General features: G+C 38.8%; 1 protein-coding gene across 3 annotated transcripts; it reads left to right on the forward strand.

The window, feature by feature from the left end:
* Positions 1–5,206: 5,206 nt before the first annotated feature.
* LOC113397463 (transient receptor potential-gamma protein) lies at positions 5,207–16,170 on the forward strand. Of its 3 annotated transcripts, none has more exons than XM_026635832.2 (17): positions 5,207–5,446; positions 5,529–5,571; positions 5,749–5,879; positions 6,917–7,285; positions 9,108–9,638; positions 9,747–9,981; positions 10,170–10,307; positions 10,439–10,578; positions 10,822–11,068; positions 11,219–11,348; positions 11,446–11,641; positions 11,963–12,154; positions 12,227–12,268; positions 12,414–12,597; positions 12,851–13,226; positions 13,344–13,689; positions 14,211–16,170. In XM_026635832.2, the coding sequence occupies exons 3-17, from the start codon at positions 5,766–5,768 to the stop codon at positions 14,376–14,378; spliced, it is 3,408 nt and encodes a 1,135-aa protein (XP_026491617.1). In that variant the 5' UTR covers positions 5,207–5,446; positions 5,529–5,571; positions 5,749–5,765; the 3' UTR covers positions 14,379–16,170. The 3 variants fall into 3 exon arrangements, with proteins under 3 accessions (XP_026491617.1, XP_026491616.1, XP_026491615.1); XM_026635831.2 differs by having other exon boundaries at positions 5,208–5,446; positions 12,860–13,226; XM_026635830.2 differs by having other exon boundaries at positions 5,370–5,446; positions 14,214–16,170.
* Positions 16,171–16,590: the final 420 nt, after the last annotated feature.

The raw sequence follows: 16,590 nt of genomic DNA on the forward strand, positions 1-16,590 counted from the left end.
TTGCCGATTCTTCTCGGTAGAATCTACATTCCGAACCGGTAGATTTTACCGTGAAGGTAGCTTTAGTTTAAATAGTTTGTTAAATGACGATTCAAAAGAGCTTGTAAAATCCTACTTGAATAAAATATATTTTGATTTTAATTTTTGACTTCCTTGTAAATTTGTACATGTCTTCGTTGTTTTTTTGTTAAAAGCTGTATTTTTTAATCTATACACAGATTTACTCATTTAATTAACAGTGACCGGCAAGACTTAATAAGTGTTCAACATTACCGAAGATTAACCGAACATTGTTCTTACCTCGGTTCTATCCTCAAGATTTCATTACGTTCGTATTTAACATAAGGCATGTTATGGTGAAGCTGAATCTGTATGAGATATGAGGTGGCTTTGGTACAGTTTGCACCGCTTAAACTCTTTACTTTAGAGATTTTCAAATTATACTGATATCATTCATCATCATCCTCATGCCCTTATCCCAATTTTAATTGGGGTCGGCGCAGCATGTCTTCTTCTTCCATACTTCTCTGTCGGACGTCATCTCACAAGTAACATTCTTTCTAACCATATCGTCTTTCACACAATCCATCCATCGTTTCTTGGGTCGTCCCCTACCTCTATATCCATCCACATCCATTCTCAAAACCTTTCTCACAACATGGTCCTCATTCCTCCGCATAACATGCCCATACCAAGACAGCCGGTTTCCAGATAGCTTCTCGGTTACCGGTGCCACTTTCAAGCTTCCTCTTATGTACTCATTCCTTAATCTATCCATTCGCGTAACACCACACATTCTTCTCAGCATTCTCATCTCCGCCACATGCAATTCTCTTTCAGTCTTCCCTTTTATAGCCCAACACTCTGATTCATATAGAACAGCAGGTCTGACCATAGTCTTATAGATCTTCCCCTGAAGTTGAAGAGGAATACGGGCTCACAAATTGTTCCTGTAACCTGCCGCCATTTCATCCACCCTGTGTTAATCCTGTGCTTCACCGTTCAATCTATTTCGCCATCGCCTTGAATGAGTCAACCGAGATACCGGAATTCGGAGCAGACTGGAAGGGCCACGCCATCAAGCGCTATAGCTTCAGGACCGGAGAGACTGCCGAAATCACAGAACATGTATTTAGTCTTCAATATATATGTTATTTTAATACTTCACGTTTATAAAGAGCTATGTACCATAAAAACACATTATTATATATCTTTAATACATCAAATTATGGTTTGATTATTCCTTCAAGTAAATATTTGAAGTCAGTGTTGTGGAAACATATATTTAGTTTAACATTTTAAGTAGTAAATAAATTATAAGTATATTTTCATATTAAAATAAGAAGACATGCTCCTCGAATGACAATACCGTCTAATAGGACCAAGTTACGAATCCCTAATTTTCTAGTTTTAATTCAGTCTTAAAAGTGATATTATTTGTTTAAATTTAATTGAGATGACCATCACGGTATTATCATAGTGGTCAAAATCAGAAAGCAAGTCGAATATATCGCGTAACATATACAACTACAGAGAACTCCGTAATAGGCTTAAATAAAAGTTGCAGGCGACTTTTCGGACAACTATGATCTTGGAAGTTTCCAGAAATAAACCATTAACACATATAAAATAGTTGTTTGAAAAAAAATTATGATAAAATATTCGCAGCTTCAACCAAAATATTTCAAAACCGAGCCTGACTGATATTACACGTTATAACAATTTAAAAACTCGTTATAAATTCTTCAGTGTTATTTTTACGATATATTATTCTTCAAATATATGTAAAGTAACAGACCGTAAAAAGAGACACAGTAGGCAACTCCGAACAACATAGAAGGTTTGGAGCTTATTCCACCACGCTGCTCCAATAAGGATTGGATATATGGCAGAATTTCTTTCTGACAATGATTTTCTACGGCACCAAGCATGACATGATTTACGCAAACAAAGCTTATGATAATTTAGTGACGCTTGCCTCGGTTATTCATAAGTCATCCACTGGTTTTGCATGCATAATATTTTACAATGTCCGAATTCCACGTCAAGTATTTTGAGAAATACAAACTGTACAGAATAGTTTTATCATACATATTATGTACTTATAGATTAAGCGAGCGAGCGTACATTGTAGATAGCTGAAGAAATTAGTATCGGAACGGTTGCGATCAATATGAAATTCAGAGTGATAATATTATTTTATTACGAGGCGCGGCGCTCTTACGGCTACGAATTCACGATCTTTTATTATTTTCCCATCAATTTATGTCGCACTTCATGTCGATATAAAAGATGCAATGGCTTGTCGTATGTGGTTATTTGTAGAGTCATTAAGACCAAAGATAATGTAAGCCGTATTATCATTGTACATTTGTACAATCCACCTGTCAAATTGTTAACGCAAACCGGGCGTTCGTTTCAGGCCGTTTTTCAGGCGGCTGGCGGCGTCGAGCCAGCTGTGTTGTTTCCTAAGTCATTGTTGCATTCATTTGATTTCAACGCCCACTACTTAAATTGCTTTTAGGTTTCTGTATGATTAATAGAATTTATTTTTAAGTTCTCGTTGTTGATGTGACTGAATTCGAGATTGATTAATTATTTTGTTTTAATTATGTACTACATTTTTTCTATATACTTTGTAGTTTTATTTAACTCAATAGTTTTTATGTTTATAAAAAACCTATACTATATTTTTTTTATTATATGTATATATTTATGATTGTAGTACTAGATATATTATGAAAAACTCTTTATGAGAACGTATGTCTTAAATAATTAATCTCAAATACTACTCAATTATAAGTTTGAATCGCAAATATAACTTATATTTTTCTTAAGTATAGCCAATATAACTATAATTATTATGTAAAACGTACGTACAATATACTTCCAGTAAAGTTGTAAATATCAATAGCTAACCAAATATTTTCAACGATTACTGTGCTAGACATATAATTTATCGTTTTAGTATACCATTTTGTTTTATATAACTATTATTCTAGACGTAAAGCGGCAGCGACGTGAAAGTGCCATGGTTGAGATTTGTATGATGATCAAAACATCTTTATGGTCTCATCGATTTTTAACAGCGGCGCTTCGAAACACAGAGTGACAAAATTAGTTAGAAGAGTGAAGATCTCCCATTATTACATGATAATGTCGAATTATAAATAGTTACACTGTAGAATTATAGTGATTAAGCGTATTCTTTAATTAAATGTTATAAAAGTTAATTCAAAATATGTTTAAAATACAGCAATATTTAGATTCATTTTAATCTTGGTTAAATAACAATTTGCAATAAGCATTGTAATACTAGGAAAGCAATTGTGGAACATAAAGCTTTTCCAGCTCAAATGGTTATTCGGCGGTCTCGCTCAGAGCTGGCCGTCGATATCGATAATATCATTTTATTTCGCAATATTTATTTTGTATATTTTATGTCGGAATGGTATATAATATGTTCTTATAGTTATTTCCACACATTCTTCATCTTTCAAAACATATATAACAATGCTTATTATAATTTGCAGTTAAAAGCTTAATTACATCTTTTTTTACATTCACACACACATACAGTAGAACATCCAATTTTATTGAGAATTATATTTTTCAAGGATAATGAATTGGTTGAAAAAAAAACTACATTTGTGAAATCTTATTTATAGTTTTATTTAATAAGTTGACATTTGTATCGAAAAGCCTTCACATTTCAAGCTCAAGCTTTTTGCAATTATTTATCGTTATTGACTTTAATGGTCGCGTCGTCATATTGACAGCATGTAGGAAGTCCAGTCTGGAAAATTCTGAAATCGAAGATAAGAGAATCGACAATGACGGGATCGTCGTGAGCCGCCCTACGGACGGGCGTGCGGCGGGCGGCGGCCGGACGGCAGTGCGCGGCGCGCGCGGCTCTCGGAGAGTCGGCCGCCATCGCCAGCCTCGTGAAGGCCGCAGCGCGCCACGTGCGCGTCCTGTGCGCGATTATCTGCATCTTTATTCCCTTTAAAATAGAATTTACGACCGCCTACCATACCTTGATAGGTAGGTCCGAGCGCCGGCTCCCTACCTCTGTTAAACACGCGATCGCGCGATGCAACTTTCCGTCCACGGTAGAACTGTGTGCAGAATACTAGTATAAGCTTTGTGTTATATTTTTACGGCATCAGTTAATGGGGCGAGCCATAATATTTCAAATTATGGTACATATATTTCATTGCGTGTATTAATTCTGATTACCGAATTTAGTAGACCTACCTACATACACGCGTTTGGTTAAATGTTAAATAAATAAATAACAAAGAATCTGATGAGCGTTTAATTTATATTATGAGCAATAAACGTATGTGGGTTTATTACTACTGGTCATTGCCTTTTTGATTTAAACATCTTTGCATTGGCCAGAAATTACCTTTGGCTGTGTTAGGTTTTATAGCAGAAGTGTTACAGGAGAATAGAGTATTAACGTACGAACAGATAATAATAGAGCAGCATTGTTCAACACTTTCAACAAATGTCAAGTAAATGTAAAAAAGCAGACCTATCTCAAGACAATGAGATCGAATGTAAATATTTAAATCATTCATTCCTAATGTTTACTTAACGAGCTACTGGTGTTCTCGCTATGTTCTTATACACTTTACACAAAGCGGGAATAGGTAAACAAAAAAAGCCTGCAGTTTTTTCTATCCTTAAATTGTAATCAAACAAAAATAGGCTATACATTTCACGCTATTATTCTTAAATTTTGTCTTGTACTTATCTCTTAACTTGTAGAGTAAATAAAGACATTATATTGATTTTATCAATCGTTTTATTAGTCATAAGTTAATCGTTTTCTGAATATTTTTTATATTAAAATATTAAATTATTTTCTAAAATCAACTTCCTAACAAGGACTACAAAAGATAAATTTAGAAATCTATTAATAAAATTAAGGTATACTGTATAAAACATGCTTCATTTCAATTTGTAATCGTCTAAAAATATTTGTAGGTATTGTGTTCTGTTTTGTCCTAGATGCAATTGGTAATTTATCTGTAATTGATCCTGAAAAGTTTAAAGTATAACCGCATAGCATATCGAAGTAGCATCTTAAATAGTGATAAATACTTGAATATATTGAAGATCGGCCTGAGACGAAGACAGCGATACATCATTTTTTAGGTGGGTACTAAATATAAACCCATTTAATCGCGCAACGCGATCCATCTGGGATCGTGGAAAATTAAAACGTAGCTTTGACGAAGCGTCCGTCGGCTTCATCAGAACGTCATGTACGTGTCGAATAGCAGTTTACGATGTAATAAATAAAGAGTTTCGAACTCGCAGAGCTGCGCTCCGTCTGGCTGAAGACGCGTCGCCTGACAGCGCCGCTCCCGCCACGCTGGAGGCGCTACGCCGTCACTCGCGGCAGATCGCCGCGCGCCGCGTCCGCCGTGTGCAGGTGTGTCTTTCACCGCGTTGCGCCGCCCTCGTGCCAATTTCTGAACTACGACTGTTTCTACATTTTGATCATATTGTTTCAGTTCACTGAGCGAGCAAGAGATGGCGCTCGCGGTGATGGTGCTGGTAAGTATTAGACCTGACTCCACCCTCCCTCTTAATGTATTTGAGCTAAATATATCCGACCACATTGTATCTCTGCGAATAGGCGCGCGCGCCGTACACCGCCTGCGAGAAGCATTGTGGTAGCGGCGGCTGCGCTCGCGGGCGCGGCCGCCGTTCATTGTCGATTTGTGTGTCCAGAGAGCGGTGGTTCCGAGATGTCCGGCGGCAGTGGTGGCGCGGGCGACGGTGAAAGGCGGCCCTCCACCTGTCGCGTTGAGCTGGGCGCGTTGCTGGCGCCTGAGCCTCGTCCGCTCGACAACAAGGTTAAGGTATGAATATATCGATTTTCATTCCGATAATATTAAAAAAAGTGAGTTAAAATCCATTCGTAAACAGCATATAGCTAAAACACTCGAGAATATTTAATGTAGATAAATGCCTAAGCATTTACCATAATATTTATCATTTTTCTGATGAAACTATTGTTGTTTACTTTTGCATAGGATGGGAAAAGCACCCTTTATGCCAATCGGCTAGCAAACGGTGTAAATGTAAAAGTCAACGATTATTCGCATAATTCGCAGCATGTACACAATGCGAGGTGACGTGGAGGAGCGGCCGCCCACCCTCGCCCTGCGCGACCCATTTGCATAATGAGTATATCGGCTCTCGAAGCCTTCGACACTTCGACAGCGACCCTACGACATTTCACCGTTAACAGCTGACCTACTTCACTTTTATCGTCTTCCATCGCATGCCGATTGGTGAATATTTGCCAATTGAGGAATAGCTAAAACTTTACAAAAATACTGTAACTGTGCAACGAAGTCGTGTAAACTCAAGTTCAATTTTAATAGTTTTTTAGCAAATTGCATCTCACGTTTAGATGTATCTAAGCGTTGATGTTTAGCGATAAATTATGGAACTCTGAGCTTTGCAAGCAGCTGGAATGTAGTTATTTTCGTAATATAAATAAGAAAAAATAACTACACGCGTAGTTCATTACTGCTAAGTGTTGAAAATCTTCTTACATCTATATAGAACATAGGATCTGGTATTTTTTTTATTTTAAAATACATATTAAACGAAGATAAATATTTGTTAAAAGTCATTTGCAATTAATGTACTCCCATAACATTGAAAGCAAAAAGTTAGCTGAACCTAATCATTTTTTGAGGTTAAATTACTAAATAATAGTTTTCCATGACGATTTTGTTATTAACATTAACATACGTGTTTTTGGTATAAAAATCATATACTGCATATTACAGCATTCCTGGATCAATTAATATAATAACAATGATCTCCGTATTCATTGTCAACGTAAACGAATTATCAGTTAATTTAGTTAACTCTATGTCGACAGCGACACAGCATACATGGTATGACAGAGGAAGAAAATGTGGTCCGACCACATCAAGAGATGGCAGTTCTGTCTCTCGAGGAGAAGAAATATCTGCTCGGAGTAGAGCGGGGTGACGTTGCGGGAACTCGACGGGTACTGCAGCGGGCGCGTGACACTGGTCACATCAACGTAGATTGTGTGGACCCTCTCGGAAGGAGTGCACTGCTTATGGCTATTGACAACGAAAACCTGGAGATGGTTGAGCTGTTGCTTGAATTTGGTGTGGAGACTCGTGATGCATTGTTGCACGCAATATCTGAGGAGTTTGTGGAAGCAGTGGAAGCACTTTTGGACCATGAAGAACGAACGCGTAAGCCAGGAGAATTGCACGTAAGTGTCCTGCTACTCGGGTCCGTATCTAGTCAAAACCGCACAACCTAATTTTTGTTTAAAAATAAACCAATACTAATATTACAACTTATAAAAGGGTATGTTTTGTTTTGTCAAAACAGAGTAGCTATGACTTGAGAAATCGTTTGCTACGACAATTTACGACAGTACGAGTACTATAATTATATAAACAGACAAAATGGTAGATGTTTTAGGTCCTTACATATGAAATTGGCGTTTCGTATGGGAGGAATGAAAAGTCAATATTTTTTGTAAAATATTTTTAAATAATTAAAGTACCTAGGTAGTTCATTGATCCCTTTACTAAAAAAACCATGGGGACGAGAATCAATAAACTCTTTGAAGGCGGTTTGGACTGCCGCATCGGATTTGAATTTTTTTTTTGTAAGAAGTTGTCCAAATTCCGGGTAAAATGGTAATCTGTTGGAGTAAGGTCCGGGGAGTACGGTGGATGTCACCGACATTCCAATTGTAGCTCATCTAACTTAGTGGTTGTTTGTTGTGCAGTGTGTGGTCTTGCGTTGTCGTGAAGTAGCAGTGGCCTAGAGTGATTGACTAATGTCAGTTATTTAGCAGCTAGTTCTTCCTTCATGGTTTACAGTTGGTGACAATAAATATCTGCCGTAATCGTTTGTCCAGATTTTAGAGAGCTGTAGTGAACACCGGCGCTATTCCACCAAATACTTACAAGTAACTTTTTCTGAATCAATTTTCGTTTAGGGCAGGATTTAGCTGGATCTCTAGGGTTCAGCCATTGTGACGAGCGCTTCCGACTATCATACAGTATCCACTTTTCATCACGAGCAATGATTCGATTTAAAATCCCTTCATTATTTTGTCGGTTGAGCAAAGTAACACAATAGTCGACGCGTGTTTGCAAGTTCAATTCACTCAATTCTGTTTTTTCTGTTTCTGCAGCACTGGTGCCACGGTAGAATTTGTACTCGTAAATATACCGATATTTCATGTTTTCCATTGCGCGGTAATAAGCGACGCCAAAGAAAAAAATAATGAGGAAAAAACAAATGAGGTACATTGAGTTTTGAAAACAACTGTTTTCAAAACTGAAAATACCAGCTAAATTAATTTACAAATTTGAATTTGGAATTCTTAACCAAAGAGGAGATATTTCAGATCAAACGGGTCAGTACGACAAAACGCTAATTTCATATGTAAGGATCTAATATATTATAATCATGATAATAATTTTCTCCGTTTATTAGAAATAGACGCAATATGATGTAAGCAGTGCCCGTAAGAATATTTACGGCAAATATAACTGTTAAAAGACTAAACAGGCTAGAGAAACGTTTGTGGAAGTAACCTGGTGTATCTTTAAAAAAAGGCTTGTGCTATGAAATGATTAGAAGAATAAGATAATTAATCTTTAAAGAATTATATTGTGCCTTGATTTCGATTAAATTTTTTACCCGATATTTTCCGTGTTTTTTGATATTTTTTAAAATCACAGTGGCATAACGCGGTTTTAAAAGAGGTCCTGCTTCGAAGTAACATTAAGAATGTTCCAATTTGGAATGTATACATACGTATCACATTATAGTACGTACAAACAATATAGTAATGCGACGCAAATTTACTTTACAAATTGTACAAAGTTGTGGAAATGTGTAAGTAATTAGATCATATTAAATAATAAAGATATACACAGGTAACTACTAGAATGTCGTATAAAACAATTGGTTATGTAAAAAAAATCCTTATGTACCTGTGATGCCTAACCCGAGACAGATGATGACGATGACTGTGACGATGTAATATTTGTATATATAATATATTTCAGAGTTGGGAGGCACTTCCACCCGAGACGGCAACGTTCACATCTGATATAACTCCGCTAATCCTAGCTGCGCACCGTGATAGCTACGAGATCATCAAGCTTCTGTTGGACCGCGGTGCGGCACTGCCCGTGCCGCATGACGTGCGCTGCGGCTGCGATGAGTGCGTGTGCTCACGTCGAGAGGACTCACTGCGTCATTCACGTTCGCGAATCAATGCATACCGCGCCCTCGCCTCTCCATCGCTTATCGCTCTTTCATCGAAGGATCCGATCCTGACGGCTTTCGAACTGTCATGGGAGTTACGACGTCTTTCGGCCTTAGAACACGAGTTTAAAACGGAGTACCAGGAACTACGCATTCAATGTCAGGAATTTGCTACCGCGCTGCTTGATCACACGCGCACTTCGCATGAGTTGCAAGTGTTGCTCAACCACGAGACAGGCTCACCTCAGGCACCACTCACTGAGCCCGGGGCACCCGAGCGGATGAGACTGTCTCGTCTAAAACTTGCCATTAAGCTGCGTCAGAAAAAGGTAAATTTTAGAATATTAAAAGCTTTTCTATGCACTACGCTGACCCCAAAAAAATGGGACTAAGAGCAAACACTAATGACGATTATAGATCGATGAATATTGTTGCAGTTCGTAGCTCATCCAAACGTTCAACAACTATTGGCCTCTATCTGGTACGAGAGTGTCCCGGGATTTCGTCGCAAGAACATGCTACTTCAGGCGGCGGAGATGGTGCGGATCGGTGCCATGTTCCCGTTGTACTCTCTGGCTTACATCGCAGCACCCCATTCAACAGCTGGAAGAACACTGCGGAAGCCCTTCATTAAATTCTTGTGCCACTCGGCTAGCTACTTTATGTTTCTCTGTAAGTATATTAGAATTTTATTTAAGTATTTTCAGTTTTTTCACTTCGATTAATCTATACGTACATTATTCACAATGGATCTTGCGAATGTGATTTCGATCAAGATGACCCGAGGCACGATCGTTACGATCACGATGATACGATCGGTAGCACGAGATTTAAAATTGAAAGTGATCGTTCATCCGCAGTCTTGTTGATCCTGGCGTCGCAACGCATCGAGACGGCGGCGAGTGGTATGCTGTGGGGCGCACCTCACGGAGCTCCCCTGTCTCGTCGTGGGGCACCGCCCTCGTTAGTGGAGTGGCTTATCCTGGCCTGGGTCAGCGGTCGGTTGACTTTTCGCATTTTTATATTTTGGCATTCTGCAGATCCTACAAAAATTCCCTGAATATTTAGTTAAAGTACCAAAAGAGTTTATTATATGCTTTATCTTAGAATATGACATTATTGTTACAAGGTTTGATCTGGAGCGAGGTAAAGCAACTCTGGGACATGGGGCTTCGCGAGTATGTACATGACATGTGGAACGTAATCGATTTCGTGACTAACTCGTTATACGTAGCCACGGTCGCGCTGCGTGTGGTTTCGCACTTTCAGGTAAACCTGTTATTCATTATTATCCCTAATTATATCATATGTTACTCGTTAAAATTAATTCTTTATCAGTTCCTTCTACTTTGTATTCTCGATGTTCCTGATTATCTTTGGTTTCATTAGATTATACACTAACTAGAAAAAGTGCCCTATTTACCTATTTACCTGCGAGAATAGAGATTGCGCACACACTCGTGAACTATAATATGTCCTGTTATGTGAGCTTTACTTGTTTTTTGGTTATAGGTTCGTCGAGAAATGGGGATGGGACTTCAATGGAACCAACCAAGAGAGAAGTGGGACGCTTGGGATCCAATGCTACTTTCTGAGGGTCTCTTTTCTGCCGCTAATATTTTTAGCAGCTTGAAGCTCGTATATATCTTTAGCGTCAATCCACACTTGGGACCACTGCAGGTGTCTCTCAGCCGCATGGTTTTAGACATACTGAAGTTCTTTGTGCTAGACATACTCGTCATATTTGCTTTTTCTTGCGGTGAGTAGTAAATATTGTTAATTAACGAAGTATATATATTTCATAGATCTAAAGTTAATTAAAGTAAACAGTGATATTTGCTTTATATTTTGTCAATATTTATAATAATACAAATTCTTATGTATTACATTTTTATATATTAAAAAAAAGGTCTCAACCAGCTGTTATGGTATTATGCCGATATGGAAAAGAAAAAATGTAATTCTGGAGCTTCCCTCACCGCCGCCAACGGCACGCTACCAGATCCCGACGCTTGCATCGTCTGGCGACGCTTTGCAAAGTATGCCCTATTTCATGTACTCGTATATAAATAAACATTCATGTGTCTATGCATAAACAAATGGGTGTTTACTATTAAAGTTCTGTTTGTCTTCAAGTCTCTTCGAAACAATGCAGACTTTGTTCTGGGCGGCTTTCGGACTCGTGGACCTGGATTCCTTTGAACTTGATGGCATCAAGATTTTTACTCGCTTTTGGGGAATGCTTATGTTCGGCACTTATGCTGTCATTAATGTCATCGTGCTGCTCAATCTACTCATAGCTATGATGAACCACTCTTACCAACTTATATCAGTAAGTATTCTGTGTATGAATTTAAGTACTCCAAACAAATGCAATAAAATATATAAATGCCATTTTTTCTTTTATTGTTTTATTGGTATAAATTACAATAAAATAATAACAAAATAACTATCGCATTACTTAATAATGTTATTATGCCAAATTCACTGAACCAATATAAATGTGCTATTCATGATATAAAAAAAAATTACGTTTACCATGAATGTTATGTAATGTCCTTATAAGTTGAATTTTTGAAAATCGTCGACGTCAATTCGAGAGCGATTGTTTTGAATCAATAATAACTGGATGGATGGAATCTACCACTCATAGGAACGGGCAGACGTAGAGTGGAAGTTCGCGCGCAGCAAGCTGTGGATCAGCTACTTCGAGGAAGGTGGCACAGCGCCACCGCCCTTCAACGTGGTGCCGTCGCCCAAATCTGCTCTGTTTGCGTGGCGCTGGCTGCAGCGACGGCTGTGCGGACACGCACGCGCCAAGCGCGAACACATGCGCACCATCCGGGTGAGCTAGGCACTGCGATCAGCGATATACTTTTCACTTATCTTTACGTTATAAGTTACACTTACTTTTCAGAGGAAAGCGAAACAGGCGAACGAGCGTGACTTCCGATACCAGGTGCGTTATCGCCTTGGAGAGTTATCTCTGAATAATTTAATTGTTATTGTTTTTCATTAACACAGTCGACCGAGCTCTCGTTCGATATATTTTATAAATGTATGTGATGTGTGTGAAAATCTCAAATGAAAAAACTGTGCCGTAGGCGATAATGCGCAACCTGGTGCGTCGCTATGTGACGGTGCAGCAGAGGCGCGCGGAGTGCGGCGGCGTCACGGAGGATGACGTTAACGAGATCAAGCAGGATGTAAGCGCCTTCCGTTGCGAGCTAGTTGAGATTCTGCGCAACTCTGGCATGAACACCTCCACCGCCAACGCCGGAGCTCCCGGTAATTCCTGAACACAATTTCCTACGATCGTATTTGCATGTTATTATGAGTTTTACCACAAAGTTCAGGATTTACCAAGGAACGAGTTATCTAACTGGACTCTACTTGGGCATGGTAATAAAATTCTATACAAAGCATAAACGTTCGTTCGCGGAATTTAATGATGAGGATACATGTAATCTTTGTTTTCTTAGAAATAGACTTCATACTCTTTAGGTAACTCATTGACACAAAAATTGAAGCTAACGATCAGTCCTATCAGGTGGAGGCGGCGGCAAGAAGAATCGTCAGAAGGAGCGACGTCTGATGAAGGGCTTCAACATCGCGCCAGGCGGGTCGCTAGCACCCGTGGACGAATTCCTGGCATCGCTGCACCACGAGCACGGTGGCGCACACGGTGCAGCGCACCACGCCTCACTCTCGGCGCTGCTGGGCGGCCGCTTGCGCGCTAGTCAGTCCAGCCTGTCGGACGGCGGCAGCGGCGCGCTCGGGCCGCGCCGCAAGCCCACTTCGCACAAGCGGCGCTGGGGCACCATTATCGAAGCCGCGCGTGCCGCCCGCGTCTCCAAGCTCATCGGCCGCTCGCGCTCCGAGGACTCCGTCTGCGACCATGCACGTCCGTCGCCGAGGTATTACTCTTCTCTAGCACTATGCTATTCAACGTAATTCATTCACTATTATTAAAATAACATATTACACGAAAGACTATCTTGAAGTTTTTTCTGATCCCTTTGTCTCAATTGCAGCGGTAGCGAACGATCGGATTCTGGAAGTGACTCACAGCGTAGTCCCGAACGAGTCACGCGTAGTGGACCGCTGCATCCTTTGTCGGCACTAGCGGCTCTCAAACGAAAGCGAAAAAAATTTTCGGACTCGCGCCGTGCTGCGGAAGGAGCTCGCTCCTCAGCCGGGGTGGCGGAGGCACTGCAGCGTGCCAGCTCCGTTCCTGCAAGGGCACCACCCGTTGCTCCGATACGTGCGACTCGCCCACCACCTCCTTCCATTTCACCCTCTACCACCGCCGAAAGTGTGCCTGGCAAAGGTGGTAGCCGAGAACCGTTGTTGGCAAGCCTCGACGATGACGCACATAAGGTACAGTATTTGAGAATAAATATTGTGCATCGGCTAACACAGTATTTACAAACATGGACCATGTATCGAGACACTATATAATGTACAGTTGCAATCTAAAGTAGTAACGTAGAGTTAAAAGGAAAATGCAAAACAGTAGCATAATTTGGAATGAATTATTTAATAAATATATAATCCGAATCTAAATCATTCGATGGCTGACACCACCATTGGCTATGGAAGTCAACACCATTAGGTAATCATTTATTGTAGAAACTTCAGTCCAGATGCTGTTTCCCGTGCCATATGAAATTTAGTTTGGTTGTTATAGACAAAATTTCTAAAAAGGTGGTCTAGATTTTTACGAAGTCCGATTTCTTTACTGTTTTGCCCATAGCTTTTTTTAGGAATATAATAATTATTAAAAAGTAGTACTGTCTAAATATCCATTGTCTTTGATTAGTATTCTGTAATAATAATTAATAAGTAGTTAAACAAGATAATAACTCAATTGTGACAACCAAACACACATTTAACGTTAGCAGGAGGCATGCGGGCAGTGCGGGTATGCGGCCGCAGCCGAGGCGCCGCCCGCGAGTGAGGACGCGGACGCGGACGACACGTGCGGGCGCTGCGCGTCGCTAGCGCGCCTGGCGGGCGTCACGCCGCTGCACGGACATGCGCCGCACCATTCAGCCGGCTGGCTCTAGCGAGTCCGACTGCATCGTCGATGATAACGCGGTGGAGGATAGTTAGAATGACCGATGACAAAAAAATTATAACTCGTATATTTTAATGAGCGTCTTTATACTATATGTAGATCATTGAAGTTGTGAAGATAGCGCCATGAAATAAATATTTTAAAATTGTTATTGGTAATCATGATGATTCGGTTAAAATAAACATTCGTTCGCAACTGCATTCAAATATGCACGCTAGTAGTCGTCAATCATACGAATATTCATCAAAGAACTACGTACATATGAGTTAGGAATTAGGTAGTTTAGTAGATATTTTCCTATAATTATAATAGTTATCTAGTTAAAAATTGTGACTATTTATCGAACACCAATTAGTTAAGTAGATGCAATCTAAGATTACTAATAGTTTTGTGATAAGGCCTAACTATTTTATATACCTACGACTTATAATATGTATACTTAAAATATATTATTAATCAAATAGATATAGGTACCTAAATATTAAATATACGATACTATAATGTGTTCCAGAATGTTTTCCAGTTATTAGTTACTTGGTCCGCGCCCACGGAGATATAATAGTAATATTTAGGACTAAGGTCGAACAAGAAGAAACAGGGATTTTATGTGAAACATGTTGTCCAATTTACTGAAACTGCATTATATTTTCTGTTCATAAGAAATTCCTATGAGCTTCGTGCACATTCGTTCGTATGAAATCGCCGAGGGCTTGCTGTGACCATATTTCACTGCATCTCTATGTTTAGAGAAATCAGATTTAGCCAACACCATTTACAAAGTTGTTCCAAATTGAGGTGAATGCTTTAAAATTCGACCTACCTCAAAGAAAGTGACCGACCGATATTGGCTAGTTGTGTGGCGTAGTTATGTGCACTCTGCATGCACTAAGAACGTCACGACATTAGAAGCAATAGGTGCCCGAAACTAGGTTTAACGAACACTCGCATTTAATCGAAACATTTTGAAGTATTTTATAAATAGAATACTTAAAAGTAATGCTAGTGGGTAGTTTAGTTGAAATAGTTTGATCTTTGGAGTACTTAACAACAGCTGCTAAGTTCATATTAATATGTGTTTAAAAATATTGGTATTACTTATATCTTGTATTTCATAAAGCGGTAACGCACAGTAAGAAAATCAAATTATATTTATTTTTTTAGAATTCTAAAATGATTTTACGGAAATTAATCCTTACCTTGGTCATATATAATTTAATACATGGTGCGCTGCTGTACGTTTAAGTGTTTTCCGTGTCGAAGCTCTAGAGTGCTACTCTTCGACATTAGTCGACCTTGGCGCCATCTGTAGAATCGGGCTCTTTAAAATATTTCCGACATTAGTTAGACAGCAAGTGGTAATTATTTTTAAATTTACAATGATGTGATGTGATATAAAAATTCTTATGTTTACTTATAAAAATATCTAACGATAAGCAGTACGATGCTAAAGGCATCATTATTTAAAATATTATTAGATTTTTATTGAATATTGTATCAGATATCTATCTATGAATAAAACACACATCCATTTAAGCTGAGTTCTTCAATTATTACGTAAGCAGTGTTCTGGTTCATATATATACTTTAGTATTATACTGAGAAAAACACGCTGTTGTTAGATATACCAGCTCATAGGTACTAATACACAATACTTAGTAGTGTTAGAACGAAAGAGCTATCAACGATGCATGTGATGCTGTTTTTGAATGCGTGCTGTTGTATGAGACTGCGCACCTCTCACCTCCCCCAGAAGATTTATTTAAAAATTCTGACATGAGTAACTGCCCTCATTTCATACAATTATGAAAAAATTTAATTTCTTTTGTAGCAATCTTGTAGTAACGTTTACAATTTATCGAGCTCAAAGATTACAAAGAAATTATGTTAGCTTTATTGATAGCCCGTTAGTTTTGATGGTTGCGGAGGTGCGTCTGTTTGGTGCGTTTATAATTTACTTAATTATTGTTGGGTATGTGTACTTGTATCTCGAGTAGTATCACCGGAGGCCTTCACACGTATTTAGTTGTTTGCGGTGCGAAACACGCGCAGCTACATAAACGGTTTATATTTTATAAAGAGTTGTTGTTTATTTATACATTATATTTGTATATAACGGTGCGAAGTTTAATAAATTAAGCACTAAACGCTTTGTTGTTTTATTTAAAAAATTCTAGGATTACGTTAATATATACGCTACAGAT

This window comes from Vanessa tameamea, chromosome 3, assembly GCF_037043105.1.
Source record: "Vanessa tameamea isolate UH-Manoa-2023 chromosome 3, ilVanTame1 primary haplotype, whole genome shotgun sequence".
NCBI classification, from domain to species: domain Eukaryota; kingdom Metazoa; phylum Arthropoda; class Insecta; order Lepidoptera; family Nymphalidae; genus Vanessa; species Vanessa tameamea.